The following is a 25397-nucleotide window of genomic DNA, read 5'->3' as shown; positions in this document are numbered from 1 at the left end:
TTTTTCCACCACTAATGCTTATGTCAGCTTTTCTATGCTTTCATATAAAAACTCTGTTAATTGCTCTGGTTGAGGACAAAAAAAAAAAACATTTATACTCAATGGACAAATTTCTGGCAATGAATCTCTCCAAATGTTAGCCAGACTACAGATTGCTAGCTTGTCATGCAGTTTATAGCTAGGCCTATATTTAAATCTTTGCCCAGGACCTATCACAGAGTAAGTGCTTTGGAACATCTCTAAAGAACCCCAGGTGACCTACATGCTATAATGAGATGATGAAACAGCATTGTGGTGGAGAAGAAATGATAAGACACTAAAATGATACTAAATTGGAAGTTATCTTTCAATCAGGTCTTTTTTAATGCAGAATACATCAGATACAGTGCATTATTATATACACAGTGGGGAATATGGAATTGTTCCCAAACTCCTCCAAGAAATTAATTTTAAAATGTTTTGATAAATCATAGAGGTTTTCTTAGTTATAAAAGAAATATAAAATATTTTTCTAGGAAATTTTGAAGGAAAATCATAAGCAGAGAAGTGTTTAACCCTAAGAACTAGACAAATTTGGGAGCTAAATTATTTTTTCCAGTTTTCAAAGGCAGAAAAGAAAAAGGCATCTTATCACCAAGTACTGGTTTGCAACATTTGGTTGCAACCAAAGTCACTACAATGAGCTGTCTGCAAAGGGATTCTGAAGAATCTTCTCGAAGATTTAAAAGAAACTTAAGCAAAACTCTCCAGAGCCCTGGGGACTATTCTCACTTTCCTTGGGCACAGTGAAAGAGAAGCCCAAATCCATGATAGCAACCGAGGATCTTAGGATCATCCATCAATTTCTATTCTGGGTAAAACCCAAAAACACGCACATGGGAAGAGCACTCACATATTTTCAGTTAAGATTATATTGATAATATTAGACAGAGTAAGGAAGTTTCTAGAACCATGGTGACCTGGCACTCAGAATTTAAATCTTGACCCTGAGGCAAAGGACTAAAGTGGAAGATCATTTGATATGTTCCAATTTTAAAAACCAATCAGATAACAATAATAGCTAATATTCATATTCCACCTTAAGTGGTTTACATATGCCATTTGATCCTCATAACACCTCTAGGAGGTAAATGCTACCATCTCCTTTTGTCAGCTAAGGAAACTGAGGCTGAGAGAGATTCAGTGACTTTCCAAGGCCATACAGCTAGCAAATGTCTGAGGCAAGACATGAACTCAGGTGTTCCTGACTTCCTGACTTCAAGTCCATTCATTAATAATCAAGAAAAGTATTGCTGAAAATAAAACAGATTTTTTTATCTTATATTTGCACTACAGTAAGATGCATTCAACCCTACCTGAAACACTTCATCTTGCTTAGGTCCCCACACCTCAATAAAAAACAAAAACACCAAATGTCTAGACAGAGAAAGGAGAGACACCCTAAATGACCAAAGGAGTAGAGGAAATTCCAGAGGAAGAAAGTCTAAACATTAGGACCCTTTAGAAAAAAAGGAACTCAGAGGGGATAAGTACAAAATCTATAAAATTCCAGAAAGTATGAATACAGTGAATTTGGTCTTGGTAGCTTTCTTTTGTTTTTCTTTCCTTGAAAGTTTGAAAATTTACCTAGATCAGACATTTGAGGCTGGTACTTGCCCAAAGTTTTCTCTCCAAAATCTGTTCCTTCTGGTTTCCTACATCTGTCAGTAGCACACCACTATTCACTCAGCTAATAAATTAACAAGTACTCATTTAGCATCTTTTTTTTTTTTGATAGAATGCTAAGTGCTAGAGATATAAAGACGGAAGTTCATGCACCCATGGAATTTTCATTCTGTTGGAGGAAATATGCACACATATGAGTAAATACAAAATTTAAATGCCAGAATGAGAGATAGTTGGCCAAAGTCTTCCACTGGTACCTTTGAAATGTCACAGAAAATGAGCAAGACCTCCAGCATACTTGGGGGACTCCCAAGAATGAGTTGCATGGGATAGGCAGTCATAGATGAATTGCAATATATGTCACTGGAGAAAACTCCTGAACTGAGCCCACAGATCCATATGAATGTGCTTACTACATGGTTCCAATAAAATACAAAGTAATTATTTTAGGGGGTAAACTATCTGGGGGAAGAACCATAGAGAGGGTGGTGCTTGAGCTGAACCTTGACTGAACTTAGAAATTTTAAGAGGCAGAGATGAGGAGGTTGCCTGGAGAACAACCTGTTTGTAAAGGCACAGAGATAGGAGACAGAATGAGAAACATTAATTAGGCTAGCTTCATTGAAATACTGAAAGGGTGAATGGGCAATAAGCCTGGAAAAGTAGGCTGGAGTCAGCTTAGGAAAGGATTTAAAGCCAAAAAGAGTGTCTATTTTATGTAAAGGTAACAAGGAGGTATTGGAGATTCTTGAATAATGTGATCAGACTTGCTCTTTAGGAAAAACAACAAGAAAGTCTAGATAATGTGAGTTCTCAAACTATAATCTACTACCTATTACTCTTTTTTTATGATGGATCACCATTGAGAGTGGTCTTTCTCAGCACATAAGTCAGGAGAAGTAGTCTATTCAGAATTCCTGCAGAGGTATATGGTAAGGGAAGATGGAAGGCTTCAAAACTCTTCAAGTTTGGGCAGAGAAATCCTGGATCATGTGAGTTACCGAGGGATGCCTCTCTACCAGCCACAATTGTGAGAGGCCTCGTCCTACCCAGAGAAGGAGGACTTCCTTGGCAAGAAGTTCCTAGGATCCAGCCTTGTATCCAAGACAACATGACGTTTCTTGGAAGCACTGGCTTTTGGGGGTTGCATCACATGTAAGTAATAGAGATGCAGACTTTTAATTAAGGAAAGGAGAATTTTCTGAGCAGCAGGACTCTAGGCTGCCCTGGCAATGGGAGAAGCAGGAGCCAGAAACTAAAAGTCAGGATGTAAAGAAACAAGGGACTTGGAATTTAGCATCACTATTACGGTGAGTTATCTGGAATCCCACAAATAGGTGACTTACCTATCTAACAGACATAAGTATCTTTCTCTTCTGAGGCAGTAAGGGAGTCCAAACCCTCAGAGAACTTCCATAAGGGGAAATATCTAAACACATCTCTGCAGGGTTAAATGGGGATTCCCTAGAATATGGGGCTGTTTTCTATCTAGCAGCTTCCTGTTCAGATGTTGCCCAAGGGAAGTCCAAGTCATGGGGTGGGGTGAGGAGTATGGGGAGCTTTAGGACACTGTGGGAAAATGTGACTTAATGAGAAAGGAGAATTATATTAATTATTTAGGAGTTATTATTAGTCCTTTATAAGCTTTCTATGTTTGTTTGTGGACACACACACACACACACACACACACACACACACGAGTACTTGAAGTTGGAAATTCAGTGACGCAGGGGCTAGCCCCAAAGATTGGATCTCAGCTCAAGTGTCACTTCCTATATAAAGTGTTTCTTAATCTCATACTCCAGCTGCTGTGACCCTCTCCCAAAATATTTACCTTGTATTTATTTGGAATCTATGTATTTCTGTACATGTAGTATCCCTAGATAGAATATAAGCTCCTTGAAGATAAGACTTATTTCATTTTAGATTTTGTATCACCAAGGCCTAGTAAACTGCCTGATTTATAAAGGTGGTTAAAACTGGCTTGTTGATTGATTGATTTCATGCTACTGAAAGAAGTGCTGTAACTATTTTAGCTTTGAGGCAAATGAAGTGAATCCAGTTCCTGAGAAATAGTAAAGGTTAAATTTTAAGTAGGTTCAAGTAGGTTCAAAAAGAGGTATATAGGAATTTTTGGAGAATAGGTCTATCTTGGGTTATTAGGAAAATCTTGGGATCTTTGAAGTTCATTCTTAACCTTTAGAGGCTCATGTCTTGGACAAGAAACGTGTCTTTCTGCAGAACATCTCAGAAATGGAACACTAGGCTAGATAGACTAGCTTTAACCTAATTGGCTGTTTCTTACAGCCACATCATTCCTACGTTCAGATGCTGATTCTGTCCTCAGCTCACCATATGAGCTTTGACACAAAAGCACATTAAGAAAACAGTATTCACTAACCTGAAGAATTTCTAATCAGCAATATCCCAATTTACAGAATTTTTCAAATTCATGAAACCATTAGTATTCAAAGATTCATGACTTGAAGTTTCAAAATTTTATTAAGGACTCTGCATGGAGAGATTTGATTTTTTTCTCTCTATTCTTTGGTATTATTCTAGAACACTGCTCCAAAACTCTGGTTTCTACTACGTATCGAGGGACCCTGAGAGAAGGATACTCCCAGGGATATGATGGTAAATGCTTGGCAACTACATCTCTGAAACTAGGAGACCCACTTTTAAGCTTAACCCACATTATTAAGATTTTCTCGAGGCGGAGCCAAGATGGCGAAGTAGAAAGACGCACATACACACAGCTCCGAGCCCACAAACCACAGAGCGGCTAGAGGGGACCAAGCCAGGGTGAATTCTGCACCCAGAGACCACGGAGTATTGGAGCGAGGGAGATTTCTGCTCCGGAGAGACCTGCAAACCTCTCGCTGGGGGTCCTTCGCGCTGTGGACTGGGCGCCGGGACGGGGAGCAGAGTGCAGTCCCGCCGCGGCCACAACATCGAGGGGAAGAGAACCGAGAGGGCTACAGGGACGGGATCTCCAGCGGCCACGCGGGTCCCCCCACCCACAGAGGGAGCTGCAAACCTCTCACAAAAGGTCCATCGCACTGCAGACGCGGTGCCCAGCCCGGACCTGTGGCGGCGGCGGCAGCCGCGGCTCCGAGAGACACGGATCTGGGAGGGCACCAGAGACGGGATCTTCAGCGGCGGCACAAGCCCCCCCACCAACAGGTGACTGACGGGGGTAGGTGAGAGAGTCTCTTTGGCGGGTTGAGAGGGGAGTGGGGTGCTCCCATGGCTCGGGCCCCCCCAGGAGATGGAAGCTGAGAGGCGGCTGCAGACAGGGGCTCCCCAAACAGGCGGGAGCCTGGATCCATTGTGGAAGGTCTATGCATAAACGCCCTGAGGGAACTGAGCCAGAGAGGCGGCCCTGCCCATGACCTCAGCACCTGAACTTAATTTAACACTGAATAGCAGCCCTGCCCCCGCCAAAAACTCTAAGGCGGGAAGCAGCATTTGAATCTCAGTCCCCAAACGCTGGCTGGGAGGACCAGGAGGCGAGGTGAGTGTGAGGAGAACATTCAGAAGTCAGGCCACTGGTTGGAAAAAATGCCAAGAAAAGGGAAAAGAAATAAAACTATTGAAGGGTATTTTAGCGGAGAAAAGACACTTCCTCCCTTCCTTTCTGATGGGGAGGAACAATGCTTGCCATCAGGCAAAGACACAGAAATCGAGGATTCTGTGTCCCAGCCCACCCAATGGGCTCGGGCCATGAAAGAGCTCAAGAGGAATTTTGAAAATCAAGTTAGAGAGGTGGAGGAAAGACTGGGAAGGGAAATGAGAGGGATGAGGGAGAAGCATGAAAAGCAGATCAGCTCCCTGCTAAAGGAGAATCAAAAAAATCTTGAAGAAATTGGCACCTTGAGAACTAGCCTAACTCAGCTGGCAAGGGAGGTGCAAGGGGCCAATGAGAAGAATGCTTTCAAAAGCAGAATTAACCAAATGGAAAAGGAGATTCAAAAGCTCACTGAAGAAAATAGATCTTTCAAATCTGGAATGGTATGGATGGACGCTAAGGACTTTTCAAGAAAGACAGATATCTCAGAACATACCGCACAGATTCGAAAAATGGAAGATAATGTGAAATATCTTATTGGAAAAACAACTGACCTGGAAAATAGAATCAGGAGAGACAATGAAAAAATTCTGGGACTACCTGAAAACCATGATCAAAAGAAGAGCCTAGACATCATCTTCCATGAAATTATCAAGGAAAACTGCCCTGAAATTCTAGAACCAGAAGGCAAAATAAATATTCAAGGAATCCGCAGAACACCACACGAAAGAGATCCAAAAAGAGAAACTCGTAGGAGCATTGTGGCCAAAATCCAGAATTCCCAGGTGAAAGAGAAAATATTGCAAGCAACTAGAAAGAAACAATTCAAGTATTGTGGAAATACAATCAGGATAGCACAAGATCTGGCACCCTCTACATTGAGGGATAGAAGGGAATGGAATAGGATATTCCAGAAGTCAAAGGAACTAGGACTGAAGCCAAGAATCACCTACCCAGCAAAACTGAGTATAATACTTCAGGAGAAAAAATGGTCTTTCAATGAAATAGAGGACTTTCAAATTTTCCTGATGAAAAGACCAGAGCTGGAAAGAAAATTTGACTTTCTAACACAAGAATGAAGAAGAACCATGAAAAGGTGAACAGCAAAGAGAAGTCATAACGGACTTACTAAAGTTGAACTGTTTACATTCCTACATGGAAAGACAATATTTGTAACTCTTGAAACATTTCAGTATCTGGGTACTGGGTGGGAGTACATACACACACATGCACACACGCACACATACATAGAGACAGAGTATACAGAGTGAATTGAAGAGGATGGGATCATATCTTAAAAAAAAAAATGAAATCAAGCAGTGAGAGAGAAATATTGGGAGGAGAAAGGGAGAAGTTATATGGGGCAAATTATCTCTCATAAAAGAGGCAAGCAAAAAACCTATTAGTGGTGAGATAAAGAGGGGAGGCAAGAGAAAAACATGAGGTCTACTCTCATCACATTCCACTAAAGGAAAGAATATAATGCACACTCATTTTGATAGGAAAACCTATCTCATAATACAGGAGTGTGGGGGACAGGGGCACAAGCAGGGTGGGGAGGAGGATGGAGGGGAGGGCATGGGGAGGAAAATGCAATACGAGGTCGACACTCATGTGGAGGGAAATGCAATATGAGGTCGACACTCTTGGGGAGGGAAAGGACCATAAGAAAATAGAAGTAAAGGGGGACAGGATAGGATGGAGGGAAATATAGTTAGTCCTATACAACTGAACTAGTATGGAAATCATTTGCAAAACTAAACAGATATGGCCTATATTGAATTGCCTGTCTTCCAAGGGGAAGGGGTGGAGAGGGAGGGAGCTAAAGAAGTTGGAACTCAAAGTGTTAGGACCAAATGTAATGTTCTTACCACTGGGTAACAAGAAATACAGGTTAAGGGGTCAAGAAAGCTATCTGGCCCTACAGGACAAAAGAGAAGACGGAGACAAGGGCAGGGAGGGAGGATAGAGGAGAGAGCAGATAGGTCACAGGGGCAATCAGAAAGCTCGGGTTTGGGGGGGGGGGAGGGGATAAAAGGGGAGAAAATTTGTAATCCAAAATTGTGTGAAAATAAATGTTAAACGTTAAATAAAAAAAAAAAGATTTTCTCCTTCACTTTCTTAGTCTAGACAGTCAACAAAACTTGGTGAGTCAAACCTGATTTGTAGTGTTTCTTAATTTCTGAGGTGTGAAGGCTCACACTGATGATTTGCTAATTGGCTTTCTCTAGCTGATTAACTCCTACCATAGGTCCTCTATTTTAAGAGACATTACCAAGCCCTGGGAAAGGTGTCACATATATGTCAGCCTCCCGATTGAAGCTTTTCCCCCCAACATGTGAAAATAAAAATTGAAAAGAAAATGTTAAGAGTTCTGAAGGAAAGCAGGTAGATAAATATCTAAAGTATTTTATGGGAAAACATTTAAATATGTCCTTTTTTGTGTGTGTGTGGCTCTGTAGAACCCAGGATGGGAAAGGTGCCTGGTATTCTTTTTCCCTTTCTAAAAATCCTAGTGTGTTTTTAGCCATTAGGAGCTTCTCTATATTTCTGTCTTTTTTTAAATCATTTTTTTCTTACAGCTTCCTTTCTACTCCCATTTCTTACCTTTTCATTTGTGATTATCCTTTTCTTTCATATTTTGAAAGAGAATTAATAAGGTACTTAGTGACAGGAGAAGCTGTGCTATTCAGAATTTTTTTTTAAATCAGCAAGGATATGGTTCTGATGGGGGTAATAATACAGTATGGGAAATTCACAGCACTATAGGAGAGAGGGTCTAAAGGATCTGTGAGAGTAAGGGAACCCCTGAGTAGCCATAACAAAGCTGAAAGGGGGAAGGTGAGAGGCAGCAAGGACAGGAAAACTCATTTAAAATAGTGTTTGACTTCTGTTGTTAAGCATCTCTACTGCTTCTTCCTTATCCTCATCTTTCCCTCCTCCAAGAAATGAAGATATTAAGACAATGCAAGTGGCCACTGTATAGTCTAGAATCAACTATGTGTATTTTTTGGGGGGAAAAAGAGGTGACACTGGGCAGTATTAATTTACAGGAGCTCCAAATCCCTGATTAATTTTATTCCTTCCATCAATAAAAAGCTTTTCGCCCTCAGCTTTGTTTCTCTCGGGTTGTTTGATTTTTAAAACAAGCTTGTGGTTTCGACAGTAAGCCAACTTAGCTGGTCCACTAGGTCAGCTTGCAGTGCAGCCACCACTTGCAACTTTTCACTATATTTGCTGTCTTGAAGGCTTCTAGTATTTTCCATCAGGAAGGCCCTAGAAATTGAAAATGACTAAGGATTTTTAAAAATTCATATTTTAGTGCATATAACAGCAGTACAAGGCTACTCTTTTCTGGGCTAAAACTAATCTCCATCTTAAAGGGACTGAAGTTTTGTTGATTACCTCTGCATAATAATCAACTTTACATAAGAAAATGTAAAATAACTTGTATATAGGATTTTGCCTTCCTATGTCACATAACAATCAATAGAAAGAAAAATATATTTCTTTATAACTGTAATAAAGAGATTTCAAAAGGTATAACAGATTGATTAATATTGTTATATCTGAGACAGAAATTGATACTTTAGGAGAATAATCAGTATTTTACTTGAAAAATGTTGACACCAATTGCTCAGAGAAACTCCAAGAAGTAGCAAAAAAATGTTTTTCATATCTTCAAAGTGAGTTTCAAATGTTTTCCACAGAAGCTTCTTTATAAATGCCTAAGACCCAACTCCATAAATTCAACTAATTTTGCCATCAATATGTTTAGGAGGATCACAGTATTTTCATGAGACAACTCATTTGCATAGAGCTTTGAGGTCTTGACCCATTTTGTAGATGAGGAAACTGAGGCTTAGAAGGATGGAATATCTTGCTAGGATTCTAAGTCTGGCATTCTCGTCTTCAAGTCTACTGTTATTCCCCTAATGTTACTTTGAGTGGGAAAACTGGTAAGGCTATATAATAAAGATGAAAAAGGAAGAAGAAAATGGAAAAAAAGGGAGAAAAGAATGTCAGAAGACAAGACTGACCTAGTTTTCCCCCAACTGAAGATAAGTGGCACATATAACAGTAAGTGCTAAGGTCTACCTCTTCACTTCCTTCATTTTTTTTCCTTTCTCTTTTCATGTTTTCCTGTTAGGAAGGGTGGAGACTGGACTCCTAGAGAGGAGCTAGATTGGGAAAGGCTGATGTTTCAAACCTTCCAAAGTAGTCCTAATGTCAGCTCAAACACTAGCAAAGTCATGTGAATTCCAAAGGCAACAAGATGATTTTCAATGACCACAGAATCCTAAGTAAAATTACAAAATCAGAAAAGCTTGTTTTAGACCCTTCCTATCTCCTAAGTAAATACCTCTCTTACTTCCTGTCCTCTTTTCCTCTTTCTGCTTTTTCTGACTCTCTCTTTCCACCCTTGGTCCCATTCAATTCAATTCAACAAAAATATATACCATATGTGTACATATATACATATATACACATATGTATGTACGTATGTATACACACATATATATGAAGGGAGATACACATATATACATATACATGTGTATATATGAGTATGTGTATTATATGTGTACATATATATGCATATATGTGTATTATATGCAAGGCACTGGAAATATAAATTTGAACATAAACCTTCTCCTCAAGGAGTCTACAGGCAGATGAAATATACACTCAAATAACTAACAAGATAGACAAAGAAAAAGCACATAGGAGAAGTTTAACATTATTCTGGAACATTAAGAGATTCCTTAAAGCAGTTTCCTTAAAAACCTCCTTCAAATGGCACCTGAAAAGATGGCTAAGCAAAAGGAGAACCCAGCTGTCTTACAAACAGCTTGGCAAAGCCTAGCACCAGATGGGTCAATGATTAAGAAGACCAAAGAGAAATGATGACAAGCCTCTCCATCAAATCCAGGACCACATCAAAAAGCAGACAGAAATCTATGGGTGCTCAAAGAGGAAATATATCAACAGAAGGAGAAAACAGAGAAAGCTCTGGGAACACCAGACCAGAAGAGGGCCCTTCTCCTATTGTAGACCTATTGGGGCCTACAGCAAGATACTGCGCAAGTTCTTGATTGGGAACTGTGTAAGCAGAATGAGACAAAGACATACACAGGACTGAAGACTGAATAAGATCATCAAAAGATAAGAGTCATAAGCCAAGGACTGTGAAAGAGGGTAAGGCCTAGTCTTTGACACCCCCAAACATTAGGGCAATAGGATAGCATCAGGAGGATTTAAACTGCTAAGTTAGAGGGACCAAATTGAGATGGCCCACCCCAGTCAAAACTATGGAGGGATGTCCCAATCCAAGAACTGAGGTTGAATATATAAATGAAAATAAATGTAAAATAAATCAGATGAAAATGATCAAATGGATAAATATGGATAAATAAATAAAAATGAGAAAATAAATGACTAGCAGAATGGATTAGAAGACACAGTCCAACAATATACTCTTTACAACAAAATATACTTACAACATAAGACTCATAGAGAGTTAAAACGAGGAGTTGGAAGAGAATTAAGACCCAGGTGAATTAAAAAAGAAGGATGAAAATCATTACCTGAGACAACAATAAAAGTTGACATGGTAAAAGAGGTGAGCATGGAAATTATAGTGTACTTAAAGTTAATGAAATTATATGGAGAAAGAGATAATAAAACTATAAATGTAGAAGATCTCAGTTGTACCCCCTTCTTTGATCTAGACATCTAATAAAAAGAGAAAAGTTCAGGGTCATAATAGAATTTTAGGAAAAGTAAATATGATAGAGCTATGGTGACTTCTGAATAGAAATATGAAGAAGAGAATATATTTTTCAGGTGTTCGTGGCATCTTTTACAAAATTTGACTCTGGTAGTCAAATAATCCACAGAAAAGGAATAGGACAGATCAATAGTTGGTGTGCAAACAAAAAAAATTAAAGCAACAAACAACTAAGACAACTAAATACAAAAACAGAAAATCTAAGAATCAAAGAAGGGTTAACATAATTGAAGGAAAAATAAACTCCCACTGAACTAACAAATAAAACCAAAAGCTGCTTTTTTAAAACTAAAAGAGAAAAATGGTTATCTGTTTTTGAAAGACTGTTAAACCGGAATGCCAATGCAAAAAAGAAAGGAAAAAGAATTCACAACAATGAAGAAGAAACAAAGGAAATTAATTACACAAAAATTAATTTGCCCCATCATATGCCAACACATCTGATAATGGATAAATATTTACCAAAAATATAAAATACTCAGATTAACAGAACCAGAAATAGAGAATTTGGTATCATGGCATATAGGATAGAGAAATGGTATTAAATTTTTCTCCTGACACATATTGGCTGAGGGATTCTGGATATGTCACTTAACCTAAATGTGTAAGATAATTAAGATAATATGTTGATAGGGAGATGTGTAGCTTGAGGATGTTTTCTTGCCCAGATGTTTCCTATACAAACAAAATCAAAGGTCCAGCCCCGCCCCGGGCTAGTTTAATCTCAGAAAATTAAATTGAATTAACAAGTCGTAAATGAACTCCCAAGGGGGAAAAAACAGATCTATGACCAAATTAATTCTACCAGATTCAAAGAACAATTAACTACAACATTACATAAAGTGTTTGCAAAAATTGGAAAAGAAATATCTTACTAAACTCTTTCTATTAGTTAAATATGATCCTGATACGCATATAAAAGACAGACCAAGAAGAGGGAAAACAAAGACTGGTATCTCTAATGACTATCAATTTATCAAATGTAATTAACTCAGAGTGGTTTACCTTTGGATAGAGCCTATGAAATGGCTAAGATCCAAGAATGAATCCAAAGCCTCTTCATGAGTGATAGCTGCACGAATACAGACACTAATATATCAACAAAGAATTGTCAGTTGCCTGAGACATTTGAGAAAATGGATGATGGAAATTCAGGACCAAGATGTTGTCACCAGAAATTACTGAAAGAGGCCTGGATTTAGTAACTGATGTAGATTATTTTTTTTTTTTTAAAGGAGAAACTGGGTAAAACAACACTTATGGCAGCACCTTCTAAATAACTAGGAAGACATGATTTGGCATCTAGAATTACAAATCAAAAACTATCTTTCATGAACTGACAGTTGATAAATCTCCATTATACAAAATACTGACTTTAAAATATCCTGAAGAACTCAACCATTAAGTCATCACAAACCAAACTATTATCAACAATCACTATAATGTTAATGTAAGGTTAATGGTGGATGGGGGAAATAGTTAAAGATCTTCCTCATCCATTAATTGGCCTCAGACACCTTTCATTAATTTCTAATGAAGCACTGAGTCACAGGGGTCATGCTCTCCAGCTCTCAAAAGTGTATACAAACTCTGAGATGAGGTTCTACTTTGGGGCTAATTTTTTGGAAGAAGGTTGCCATGGCAGATGAGACTCATGGGTAGATGCTAAGGAGCCTTTGAAAACCCAGATGGTGCTTCTCTTTCTGTTTGTAATTTCAGCTTGTAATTTCTGTTTGTATTTCCTCTGAAGTTCAGGGTGCTGACTTTTTCGCCTAAACTAAATGAATGATTTATGAGCTTGATCAAAGTTGATTGTTGATGCCTCAAAAGTTGCTTTCCTTTTAGAAAAGCCGATCTAAGATCTATACAGTAGGCCCACTTGTGTATGCTGGGGTCTTTGCTGTTAACAATCACATAAACATAACATTGACCCATATAAACTTAAGAACATTTTGAATGTATGTACCAAATATTTATAATCTCTAATCTCCATATAGCAAAATGCATTCAAAACAGAAAAATCAACATCATCTGCGAACAGGATCCCTACTGTCCAGTCTGCTACTAAAGTCACATAAAGAATGTTTTCAGTGACTCTACAGAAGATGAACTTACTTTTTATTCAGTTACCAAAAAAAGTAATTCTATCCATCTTTTTAACAGACCATAGAACCATTAAAAATAAATAATACCAGGATACTGATAAAAACCACCAGGATTGTTTTTATATGAAACCCTTCAAAGAGGATGACAGAAACAAGATAACAATAATTGACATTTATAAAGAGCTATATAATTTGCAAAACATTTTACATATATTGTACCATTTCTGCTTGATGCTGTACAAAGTGCTTTGGGAGGATACGAGTGAAGTGGGAAATAAACCCTTCACACAAGGAATTTAATATCTGGTTGCAAAGAAAGAACATGCTCTTTAAAAAAACACTAGAGAATTGTTATAAAGCTCATATGGAGAACTGCCTTTACTATTGTTCAGTGAAGTTATGTCTGACTGTTCCACAAGTATTTCTGCAAGATTGTTATTATTGCTTAAAATATTCTTGGATAGATGAATAGCATTCTCAGCTTAATCTCGCACATGTGGCAAGTTATAAATAGGTAGTTCTATTTAAATGAATACTCTTTGGGGGGAGGAAGGAAATTAAGGTTAACTTTTGCAGCAAGTAGTTAGGCACCTTTTTAATAAAGAAGCATATTTCAATCCAATCCAACAAGTATGTATTAAGACTCTATGTGCTAGATACTGAGAGCAAAAATAAAATAAAGCATTCCCTAGCCTCCAAGAGATTATATTCCACTGGGACAAAACAACATGCACCCACATCAGTAAATAAAATATATAGTCAATACAAAGTATTTTTGAGATGGATCACTAACAATTTAAAATGCTTCTCTTACTTCTTCAAGGCTCAATTCAGAGGCTACTTTCTCCATGTAGCCTTACCTGACCCTTTCCAGCCATCATGCTGTATGTATACTCTCCATCCTTAATTTTTCTTAGAGCACTTTTTTACATGTACCTCTTGCCATATCAATTGATCAAGCCATCAACTATCACATCTTCCTTCTATTATATTTATCCATGTGGCAGTCTTACGTCCCTCCCCAAAAGAATGTAAATTTACTGAGCAGAGAGAGAATCATTTTTGTTTAAACTTATGTGTCTTCATTGCCTATCATAGCGCCTTGCATATAGTAAATTACTTAAACACTAGATGGCCCAGGAGTGTAACTGATGCAAAACTTTGCTTGGTTCATCAAAATATTTTTATTTTCTGGTCGTCATATTAACCAATGCTTGTTGAAGCTAAATAAATCTCTTCTTAGTGGAAAGGAAGGTCTTTTGCTTCAGGGCTGCTTGGTTGCTTCCTCTCATTGACTTGCCCTCCTACCTTTTCCCATCTTGTCTGCTAAAGAGTAGACTTCATTGGTTCAGTCAACACTGCTCTCTCCAAAGTTACTCATGATCTGTTAATTGCCAGATCTAATTGCCTTTTCTCAGTCCTCATCCTTCTCAACTTCTCCACAGTCTTTGACACTAGGGATCACCCTCTTCTCCTGGACGCTTCTCTTTCTAGGTTCTTGTGACGCTGATCTCTCCTCTTGCTTCTCCTTCTCCTCCTACATATTTCACCACTTCTCCTTCTCCTTTGTTGTATCTTCATCCACAGGGTAGCTAGGTGGTGCAGTGGATAAAGCACAAGTGCAGGCGTCAGGAGGACCTGAGTTCAAATCTCACCTCAGACACTTGACACTCACTAGCTGTGTGACCTTGGGCAAGTCACTTAACCCCAACTGCCTCATCCTGAGTCATCTCCAGTCATCTTGATGAATATCTGGTCACTGGATTCAGATGGCTCTGGAGGAGAAGTGAGGCTGGTGACCTTCACAGCCCTCCCTCACTCAAAACAAAGTCAAGGGCAAGTCATGTCATCATTTCTCTTATGGCATGGTCTTCTTTGGCAACGAAGGATGAACACACAACTTCATCCACAGCATGCCTGCTAAGCTTTGGGGCATCTCCTAAGATTCTGTCCTGGGCCATCTTTTCTTTTCCCTCTCTACTCTTTTACTTGGTGATCTTATCTTTGTGCAGATTCTCAGATCTACTGAGTCCTAACCTCTCTCCCAACCTCTAATTCTATATCTCTACTTGCTGATTTAGAACTGTATATTTTATAGATGTCTCAACAAGTCCAAACTGAATTCATACTCTTTTCCCCAAACCCTCCCCTCTTCTTAATTTCTCTATTATATGGAGGGTGGCACCATCCTTCCAGCCACCCTGGCTCACAACCTGGGTATCCTTGTTGACTCCTCAGTCTCTCATCATTCATATCCAATTAGTTGTCAAATCAAATCTTGTCACTTGTCTTTTTGTAACATTTCTTATATGATGCCCCTTTTGTCCTCTGACACTGCTACCACCTTGATGAATCTGGAAACCTTATTCAAAAACCACTTCTACCAATCAAATTTCCCCATCCCCAACTACCCTACATTGATCCTTACTTTTATTTTCTCTCTCAGAGGTCTTTATGAAAGGCAAAGTAAAAGAGCAAACATGTACTAAGTATGTGCCAGGAACTCCTTGCCCTAAGAGTTTATATTCTAATAGGGGAAGAAAAAACCAAAGGGAGGTAAAGCGAAAGGAGGGCAGGAAATAGAAAAGAAATAGTGAGGAGATGGGAGGGATTTTTTAATAGGAAAAGGGTACTGGCATGGCAGATGAATGTTGCAGGGTAAGAAGGCCAGCCCCAGGTATTAAGTGAGGTTCCTGTAGCAGAGGTCTTTATGAATATAGATTGTTATTCTTGTACTTTCTCCACCAAATCATGGGTATAGGGATATCCTAGAGTTTTCAAAGGCACAGACAGCAGAAGATAAGTTCTAATTGCTTCTAACAAACTGGAAAGGCTTCTAACGTAACCTGGCAACAGACTTTGTGTCTGTAATGTGAAGAATAGCTTTAACTAAGTTTGGAGAAATTGATTACCAGGCTGGCCTCGGGGCAATTAATTATTTGGCCATAGCAACTCTTGAACACAGTCTACCAAGTCATAGAGGGGCTGTGATCTGCCTTAATAACCAGAAAACCACACTAATGAAAATGCTCATCATCAAAGTAGTTACATATCTTATACATAATCATATATGCTTTCTAACAGGCTTCTAGTATTTTCACCAACATGTTCCTTTTCTACAACCAGACCTTAAATGGTTTGTGGCAACAGGGTATTTTATATTTCATTTATTCTTCCTCAAATACTTTATACAGGACCAGTAGTGAATGGGCAACAAGGACATTTTTTTTTGGAGGCAATCAGGGTTAAATGACTTTCCCCAGGGTCACACGGCTATAAAACGTATGAGGCTCGATTTGAACTCAGTTCCACCTGACTCCAAGGCCAGTGTTCTGTCTACCTAGCTGTACCTTCAACGAGCATTTATTAAGTGTTGGTGATATGAAAAAATGTGAAAAACAGTTCCTGCTCTCAAGGAACTCATAGTCTAATTGGGGAGAAAATATGTAAAGAAATATGTACAAATAAGAGAGACATGTTTTTGTGTATATATATATGTGTGTGTGTGTGTGTGTGTGTGTGTGTGTGTGTGTATGGATGTATAGATCTGTGTATATGCATATATCCATATAGATGTGTCTCTATATCTCTGTATCTGTGCCTGTCTATATAGGTAGAGATACCCTGCACATACTAGAGGTAATCTCAGAGGAAAGTCATTAAGATTAAAGAGAACTGGAAAGGTTTCTTGCAGAAGGAAGGACTTCAGTTAATACTTGAAGGAAACCAGGGGAACCAAGAGTCAGGGATTAGGAACAAGATAGTTCTAGGGATAATGATGGGATAATAACCAGAAATAATGCACAAATTAGAGATGGAAAGTACAAGATTTAAAGCCTTATATAGATAGATGTCATCTGTTATGATCATCTCGTTCTCATCAGATGTAGAGCTTAAAGGGACCTTGGAGGACATCAGGTATAAGGGGAGTTAAGTGACTTGCTCTAGTTCACAGCTAGTCAGTATTCAGGGCATGATTCTCTGTTCTTCCTGAGTCTAACACCGGCACTCTATTTAGTATGCCACCACAAGTCTTGAGATAAGTTCTTACACTATTATTCTTCTTCTGTATTTAGTATTTTAGGGACTATTAAAAAAGTGGGTAAAATAACTGCTTTTTCTAATCAAATAAGCTTATTTGAATGTAAATCCTCTGCAGACACACTGAAAGTGCTCTCAGTTTAGTAGCAGACAGGACAACAGGGATAATGTGCACCTCATCTTTCTACTCAATTTGGACCTATCTTAGTAAATCTCTATATTGTGAAAGCTTTTCTTTCTGTGGAGTTTGGAGATTATGACATATGTTATATATGCACATATATAATATATACATATATTATATATACACATATATACATGTATATACAATATGTATATATGTATGCCTTTATGGATCAGTATTATATCTGAGTGATTATTGGTGACAATTTCATCTATGAAGAGGCGTGGTTCCAGTACCAACCCATTGGGTTATCCAGGATATTTTAATGGTTCTCCTGATATTTGTAGTATGTGGATCTATCATCTGTTGGTGCATGAAAGATAGAAAGTTTCTCATGTATAATTCTAACTTCTAGGTTCTATCTCCTTCAGATTCAGTAAGTGCTAAATCGTTAGGTCATATAGTTTCTCCTATTTCTTAGCATGATTACAAAATCTGTGGTCCTTAAGGATAAACCTTCTACAATTTCTGTAGCAGTGATCTAGTTCTGAACTGCCATCATAAACTCTACCATTTCCATACACAAATCCATATGAATCAATGATTTCTTTCAAACTAATTCATTGATGTTTTGTTGTTTTATTTTTGTTGTTTATGAGTTTATGTGGGTATTGCCATAAAAGGATTAGACTCCATTCCAAGGTGAAACAAACTCTAAGTTCATTAGATGAATTCAAGGGAATGATCCTGTTGTATCTTTTTTTTTGGTTGCCCAGTGAGGTCTACAAGATAAATATTATTATTACTCAAAATATTTTCTGAATGAAGTAGAATTCCCAGCTTAATCTCTTAAATTTGGCAAGCTGTGAACACATATTCTAATTTAAACAAATTTTCTTAGGAGTAGAGAGTTAAGCTCAATGTTTGTTCTAAGTAACTAATACCTTTTAATAAAAAATAAAAATTAGCGATTTTGATATTTAGATTCCTTAGGCAATGACTATATTATTCTTTTACAACAAGTTAAAAATAATTTAAACATAATTTAAAAACTGCATTTCAACATATCTCAATCAGAATTTGCGAGCTTGCTCTTCTCTAAGGATGTATCTTGCAGCTTTGGGCATGGTCCTAATTTGTTTTTTCCATTCAAAAGACAATCTCAAAAGATTAGGGGTAGAGGTGAATACCTCATTTGAATTATTCTTTCATTGTCAATATAATTTTCAAATTCATAAACTACCTTAAACTTTCCTTTACTTACTCCCTCTTGAAAAAGGAAGCTATTTTCGGTGGTTCATAGAGATCAAAGTTCTATCAGGTTAACTACTAGGTACATGTATCAGACATTGAAAAGATATCGAATAAATTCAATCTGTGATTTCTCCATTTTTTGTGCTACCTTGTAAATACTACAAAATCCTTCTTCCATGAGCAGGATCTTTAGGATCATACTTTGGTAAGTTCTGATGCAAATCAAGTTGTGTTCTTGGGTTTCTGTTTTTGCATTACTAAACCTAACCAGGCATACAGTATCTTTTCAATTCACAAAGTACCCATACTATATAATCTGTGGCTTTTCCAACCACATATTTTAAAGTAGTCATTGAGCCCTGAAAGGCAAATGCTGTCATTCAAGTTCTAATTACATGCTACCTGGGTTTTACAGGACAGGGAAAAAAATGAATACTGTATTTCTAAAATGTATTTTTGACCATAAGCAATCTCTAAAAAGGATGTCCAAAATATTATCAAACTGTATTACTAGTACAATTATTTTTAGAACTCATGTACTTCCCTATTCAAATTATATTTGTTTTTTCTTAGATTGTTTCTTTTTGATAGATTGGTCAATAAATACCAAATCAAGCAGTCAAGTAAATACATTTTCATTGATATTGGCAGGCATATAATTAACTCAGAGGATAAAAGAAAGAAAAATCAATTTGTGATTACTTTTTCAGTTCTTAGCCATTAATCATTTATAATCAGAGTTGTTCTACTATAGGAATACACGCACATGTATGTATGTTTGTGTATACATATGTACATATATTTGTCTGTATGCATTACACAAAGATATGTATATGTTTATATACACCTATACAAATACTTGGGAATGGAGATGCAGAAATGCAGACAAAACTCTTCAGGAGTTAACGGATCCCTTTGCCAGCCATCTAGGACCCCCCACAAACCAGCCTGTACTTTACTTGGTTTAACTCCTCCTGTTACTCCTCATTCAGGCCAACATGGATGTCTTTGTCCCTCAAATATGCTCTGTATTCTCCATTTTCTCTGTAACTGTGCTTTACCTCCTGGTGCTTCTTCTCCCTGGAATGTCCTCCCTCACCTTCTTTCCCACTGAATTTCTGCCAATCCTTTATAGTACATCTAAAATTATAACACCTTCAGAAAACCTTCTCTTATTCCTCTATAAACATTTTCCCCTGGAACTTAACACAATACTTTATTTTATATCTTTCTATGCATGTTTTCTGTATTAGAATTATCTAAGGGCAGCTAGATGGTTTAATGGACAGAGCACTGGACCTGGACTTAAGATCTGAGTTTAAACTTGGCCTAAGATACTTAATAGCTGTATGACCTTGGGCAAGTCTTTAATCTCTGTCGGATTCAGTTTCTTCAACTGGTAAATAAATAGGTATAATAATGGCATTTACCTTCCAGGTTATTGTGTCATCTGTCCTTTGTTCTCCAAGATGACCATGACATCCGGGAGATGATGACTTGACTTTGATTTGTGTGAGGCAGGGCTGTGCAAGGTCACCAGCCTCACTTCTCCTCCAGAGCCATCTGGGTCCAGCGGCTAGGTATATACAGATCAGGACAACTGGAGATGGCCCAGAATGCAAAAGGAAACCCTGGTTTTTTTAAGCTAAGATCTCTTCAAGTTCTCACTTTGAGGGAGACAACGCCCATTCAGTGAATAGGTCTCTTTAAGAAGTGAGTTAAGGGATGGTCCCTTTAATTAAAAAAAAAAAAAAAAGATCAAACTGGGAGGGGAAGATACTCTGGGTTGCTAGCCAAAGGAGAAACAGTAACTGTTTACATTCATTGGGAGTCTGGAGGGCCCCCAAAACAACTATTAAGTGGTGTTTGTGCAGGGCAGGGGACCAATTGTTGTCCAATCAATGAGATCCAGAGTGAATTGGGTTTAAATCTTGGTCTTTGAGAAGAAAATCTGGCAGTAAATTCCCAGTGGTGATGAGGATCAAATGAGATAATGTAAAGTATTTAGCATAGTGCCTGGTACGCAGGAGGCACTTAATAAATGCACATTTCTTTCTTTCCTATGCCTTTATTATTAGAAGTCAGGAATATGCTCTTATCTGAATTTTGTATCTCCCCAAGCTCATAATAACATCACCGGAAAAACTGATTTAGAGCTAGAAGCAGCGTTGGAGATCCTTTGTTCCAAGGACTTCATTTTATAGATAAGGAAACAGTTCTAGAAAGTCTAAGTGCTTGCCCAAAGCCACACAGGTAGTAATTAGCAAAGCTAGCATTCAAACACAGGTTCTCCGAGTGCAAATCTAGAATTCTTTCCATTTTAAGCTATTAAAAATGTTTGCTAAACTGAATTACTATCAAATCTGTGGGGATGTATAATCATTTAAACTTAATCAAAACATAAATTTTACCAGGTTATTTCAATAGCAAATTATCAATATCTAAATATGACTTTGAGACTTGTAAATTAATTTTGCAAGCAAGCTACAACTGTATTTACTTAATAAATAATATTATATGCAACTAATCTGTGTTGATGAAGTAATTCACATTTATAATTTATATTAGTAATTTCAGTATTTCTAAACATCTATAGGAATATTCTCTGATCTCTATCATTTAATATTTTAGATCAGAAACATTTTGTGTGCATATGTGTGTGAATCAGCATTTATTTTATAGTATTTTCACCAAATCATCCCTACCGAGTTAGAATTCAATCAATCAGTAATCATTTTAAATGCTCATTATGTGCTTGATACTGTGCTAGACTGACATTACAAAGGCAAAAATTAACAATCTATGCCCTCAATGAGCTCACAGTTTATTGGGGAGGACTATATATATTCCAAAATATACATACACAGACACACAAACAGACAGACACACAAACACAGACACCGACACATACACACAGACACACACACAGAGACACACACAGACACACACACAGACACACACACACACCCTACAACTAGAGTTTAACCATGATGCCTTAGAGTCACAGCAATAACCTTTGGTTTAGGATGAGACTTGTGCTAAAGCACCTTTCCTCTAATTCTGACAGAGGATCAGCCATGAGGTTATTTGACACTTCCTGGTAGTAAATAACCTACTGCCTCTCTTTCAACAAATTCTAGCTGAACCTAAAGTCCCTCCCCCTCAGTAAGCCGCTCCACATAGCAGTATGGTGATTAATTTTCAATTTAGTCATTTTTACATCCCATTCTCCTGTGGGAATCTTATAATATTGAGTGGATAGGGACAAAGATATAAATACAAATATGAAATCTAGGGACTGGTGTCAAATTGGTTGTCTTACTAGCCTCTTCATAAATAATTGAGGTACTTGAGACTCCTAGGCCATCATCTATTTTACATCTGCAGGCTCTCCCCTGGGGCAGCTAGCTGGTACAGTGGATAGAGTGCTGGGCCTGGAGTCAGGAATACCCATCCTGTTGAGTTCAAATCCTGCTACTACTAGTACTTACACATAGCTATTTACTAGCTGGGTGACTCTAGGCAAGTCACTTAACCCTGTTTGCCTCAATTCCTCATCTGTAAAATAAGTGGAGAAAGAAATAGCAAACCATTCAATTATCTTTGCCAAGAAAACCCTAAATGGGGTCACAAAAAGTTGGACATAACTGAACAACCCCTTCATGCTTGAATTAGTGCCATAGTCTAACTGAATTTCCTAAATCCAACCTGCTTTCTCCTTTCCAATCTATTGAGCATGCCACTGTCCAAATAATCTTTCCAAAATACTTTCTTATACCAACGCTCCTTGCTTTAAAAATGTAAATAGCTTCTCTTTACTTCCCATTCTCCTGCCTAGCAACGTCTTTCTAAACCAAGACTTAGATCAAGTCACTCAGACCTATAGAAATCTCTCTCCTGACATCCCTTAAGATAATTTTACAAAATAAAAACAAAAAAGATGTTCTTTGATTTTCCATCAGTGCCAAAAATGTGGCAGTTTAAGTTTTACTCTACCGATGCTAAAATCTGCTAAGGCTCAGAATTGCTTTCAGATGGAAACATGAGTAAAATATATTCAGAGTTTTAAGAAACTAATACGAATGTTTGAAATATTGAATAGTTGTACAAAAAATCAGCTACCTCTTAAATTGTTATAAATTAGGTGTGTACATTATGCCACTTAAAAAAATAAGTTTTATGGATGCCTTTTTTATATCAGTCATAAATGATACTAATTATTTTTGTGGGTTTTTTTAACTTTTCTCAATCAACAACTATGTATTTTCTCTCCCTTCTACCTCTTCTTCACTGAAAAAAATTCAAACTTATAATTGATCATTATAATAGTTCACAACTTTTCCAGATTTAAAAACATCAGCAAAAAGTAGCATTTGTATTTATTTCTTTTTAAGTCACATCTCCCTTCCATAACTCAGTTTCCTTAACTGTAAGGTGGATAATTTTTAAAACCCCTTCTGGCATTAGAAATTCTATGAATTCTGTTTATATAAACTTTATTTTGTACAAAGATAGTGACATGTAGGGTAACATGTTCTAAATTCAGTCAGGAGAGAACTGAGTTTGAGTCTTACCACTTTTACTTATTAGCTATGTGACCCTGATCAAATCATTTAATCTCTCTGAGTCTCAGTTAAGGGTAATAATACCTGTAGTACCTACCTTACAAAGTTGTCTGGAGGGTCAAAGAGCTTCTGAGTACTATGCAGATTTTAATATCTTTATCATTTCAGCTTTGTAAACTGGTTTTTCTTAATCTTACTGAATCCCCTGTACTTGGGAGCCAAGGTTTTTCTGGAAATGGATCACCAAATATCCCCAAGCAAACTAACACTAAATTGTTCTTTCTATCTAAACAGTATGACTAAGACTTAAAAACCACACATGATACAATCACTGTAAATCAGACTTTCAAAAATGAGAATTGGAAGACTACCTTGGATTCCGACTTCATCTTCTCTTCTTTCAATTCTTCTGTGGCTTTATGAATCTTTTCACGACACTTGCTTATTTCCACTCGCACTGGAATGCAGAGTAAATTTTTAAATACAACAATCCTTTATAAAACGTACATTTCTGTAGCACTGGGTGAGAAACCTGTAGATATTGTAATCCCACTCCCATCGCAATAATTTTGGAGTAAATAAGCTTCCTGAATCAGCCTGACCAGGCCCTCCAAAATTTTAATTCTGGTTTAACTCAAACTCTGAGGGGGAGGGGAAACATAAAACCAAGCATATAAAGTCATATGCAAATGACAGACCTTCATTCCTCAAACGACGACCCTCTTCTGCCCGATGTTCAGTAAATAGGATGTGCTGGAATAAAGAGTCTAAGCTCATTTTGCATGCAGTCTCTGATGAGTTCCTTTTTCTTTTCTGAGACCGAAGACCCTGGAATTTACAACAGAGGTCAATTATGAATCTGTGACTGGCTCCCAATCTGCTCCCTTCTCCTTCCCCTCCCCTATTTTCCCCAGCACCCTAGGCAGGAAGGCAACTCTGGGCCTCAGTTTCCTCATCTGTACAATGTGAGGGCAGATAGACTGGAAGACCTCTGAGTTTCCTTACAGACCTAAATTTATCCAATTTGACACTTGTGAGAACAGGTAAAGACTGTGCTCAAAGGATGTCCCACAAGGGCTTGGGGGCGGCCCTTGCTGGAGCCTCTCTCCTCCCCCATCCCATGAGGTTTAGAAAAGGAAAGAGTTCTTTGATTTTTTTTATCATCCTCCTCTCTCCCTCTTCACCATCCCCCAACCCCTGCCTCATTTCCCCTCAGTCAGCAGCTAGGCCAAGAAGCCTTGAAACTTTCAGTTTTGTGAAATGTTATTCCCTGGGAGGAATTCCTCAAAACCCACCCCTCTACCCTAAGAAAAATGTATTTCCCCTCAAAAATGGCAAGAGCAGGTGGTCTTGGGGAAAGTTTGGGCCCTGAGGTCATAGTGAGATGGAGAGAAGGAGACTGGCCTGCAGGCGTCCCTACCTAGGCCCAAGAGCTTGCAATCAATCCTCCCACCCTCCCTCTGGGACTCTGCTCCTGTAAACCTCGGGTTCTAGAAGGTTCTGTGAGCACTTCCTGCTTCTAAAACACAGCTCCCCATGTCCTCATGAAGGTAAACCCTGGATTTAGTAGGCCCCACCTCGGGGCCCTGCCAGGGGGATTCCAGGGTCCCCACAGCGGGAGTAATTACTGCCCGGGTGCTGTAATTAGGCTGTGGAATATGCAGATAATATAAAAAACAAGGCCTGCTTCTGTGGATCTTAGACTCTTGTGGGGAGGGTGTAAACTTCTCGTTTACCCTTCCGTGAGGCCTCTGGTCTTCCTTCAGCACAGCCCATGAACTGGACTTGACCTCTGAGCCTCCTTCTCACCAAAGGTTATCCGGGGCCTGGTTATGTAAGTGTCTAAGGCAGAAATACCCAGAACACCTTAGAAAAACTGGAGGGCTAAAGGTCAGAGATTCTAAACGTAACTCTGGCAAAGACGGCTTTGTGTACTTTGCATATGGCAAGGCCTGCTATTCATTCACGAGGTCTGACATAGCCTGCCTTAATCATCCCTTGGTAATCAGGCCATACCTTTTCTGTGTGTGCGCTTTAAAATCAATAATTGCCTTTTGTAATCAAGCTTCAGTGATATTCACACCTAAACGTCCCTGCAGTATGTATCAGGGACCAAACTGCTTAGCTAATTACAGTTTAAACATGAAAGGTACCTGTGGCCCAGATGTGCTCCCTCCCCCTTTAATTAAAAAACATTTCTCTGCTTTTATTGCCAGAAAAAAGAATCTCTCTTAAATGTTTGGTTTCATCTCCAACTGTCAAAATGACAAAAGGCATGCTTTTC

General features: G+C 38.2%; 1 protein-coding gene across 1 annotated transcript in view; it reads right to left on the bottom strand.

The window, feature by feature from the left end:
* The window catches only part of CCDC172 (coiled-coil domain containing 172), a 52693-nt gene extending 27721 nt beyond the window's left edge, over window positions 1-24972 (bottom strand). The window contains exons 1-3 of the mRNA XM_072638966.1: window positions 24850-24972; window positions 23812-23941; window positions 23485-23570 (exon numbers count right to left, since the gene is read on the bottom strand). Of these exons, the coding sequence (XP_072495067.1) occupies window positions 23485-23570; window positions 23812-23890 (165 nt within the window). The 5' untranslated portion in view covers window positions 23891-23941; window positions 24850-24972. The remainder of the gene's footprint in view (window positions 1-23484; window positions 23571-23811; window positions 23942-24849) is intronic.
* Between the last annotated feature and the right edge of the window lie 425 nt (window positions 24973-25397).

The sequence above is a fragment of the Notamacropus eugenii genome, chromosome 1 (genome assembly GCF_028372415.1).
Source record: "Notamacropus eugenii isolate mMacEug1 chromosome 1, mMacEug1.pri_v2, whole genome shotgun sequence".
In the NCBI taxonomy this organism is placed as follows: domain Eukaryota; kingdom Metazoa; phylum Chordata; class Mammalia; order Diprotodontia; family Macropodidae; genus Notamacropus; species Notamacropus eugenii.
Note: the sequence above shows the minus strand (reverse complement) of the source record. Positions and strands in the feature narration are given on the sequence as shown.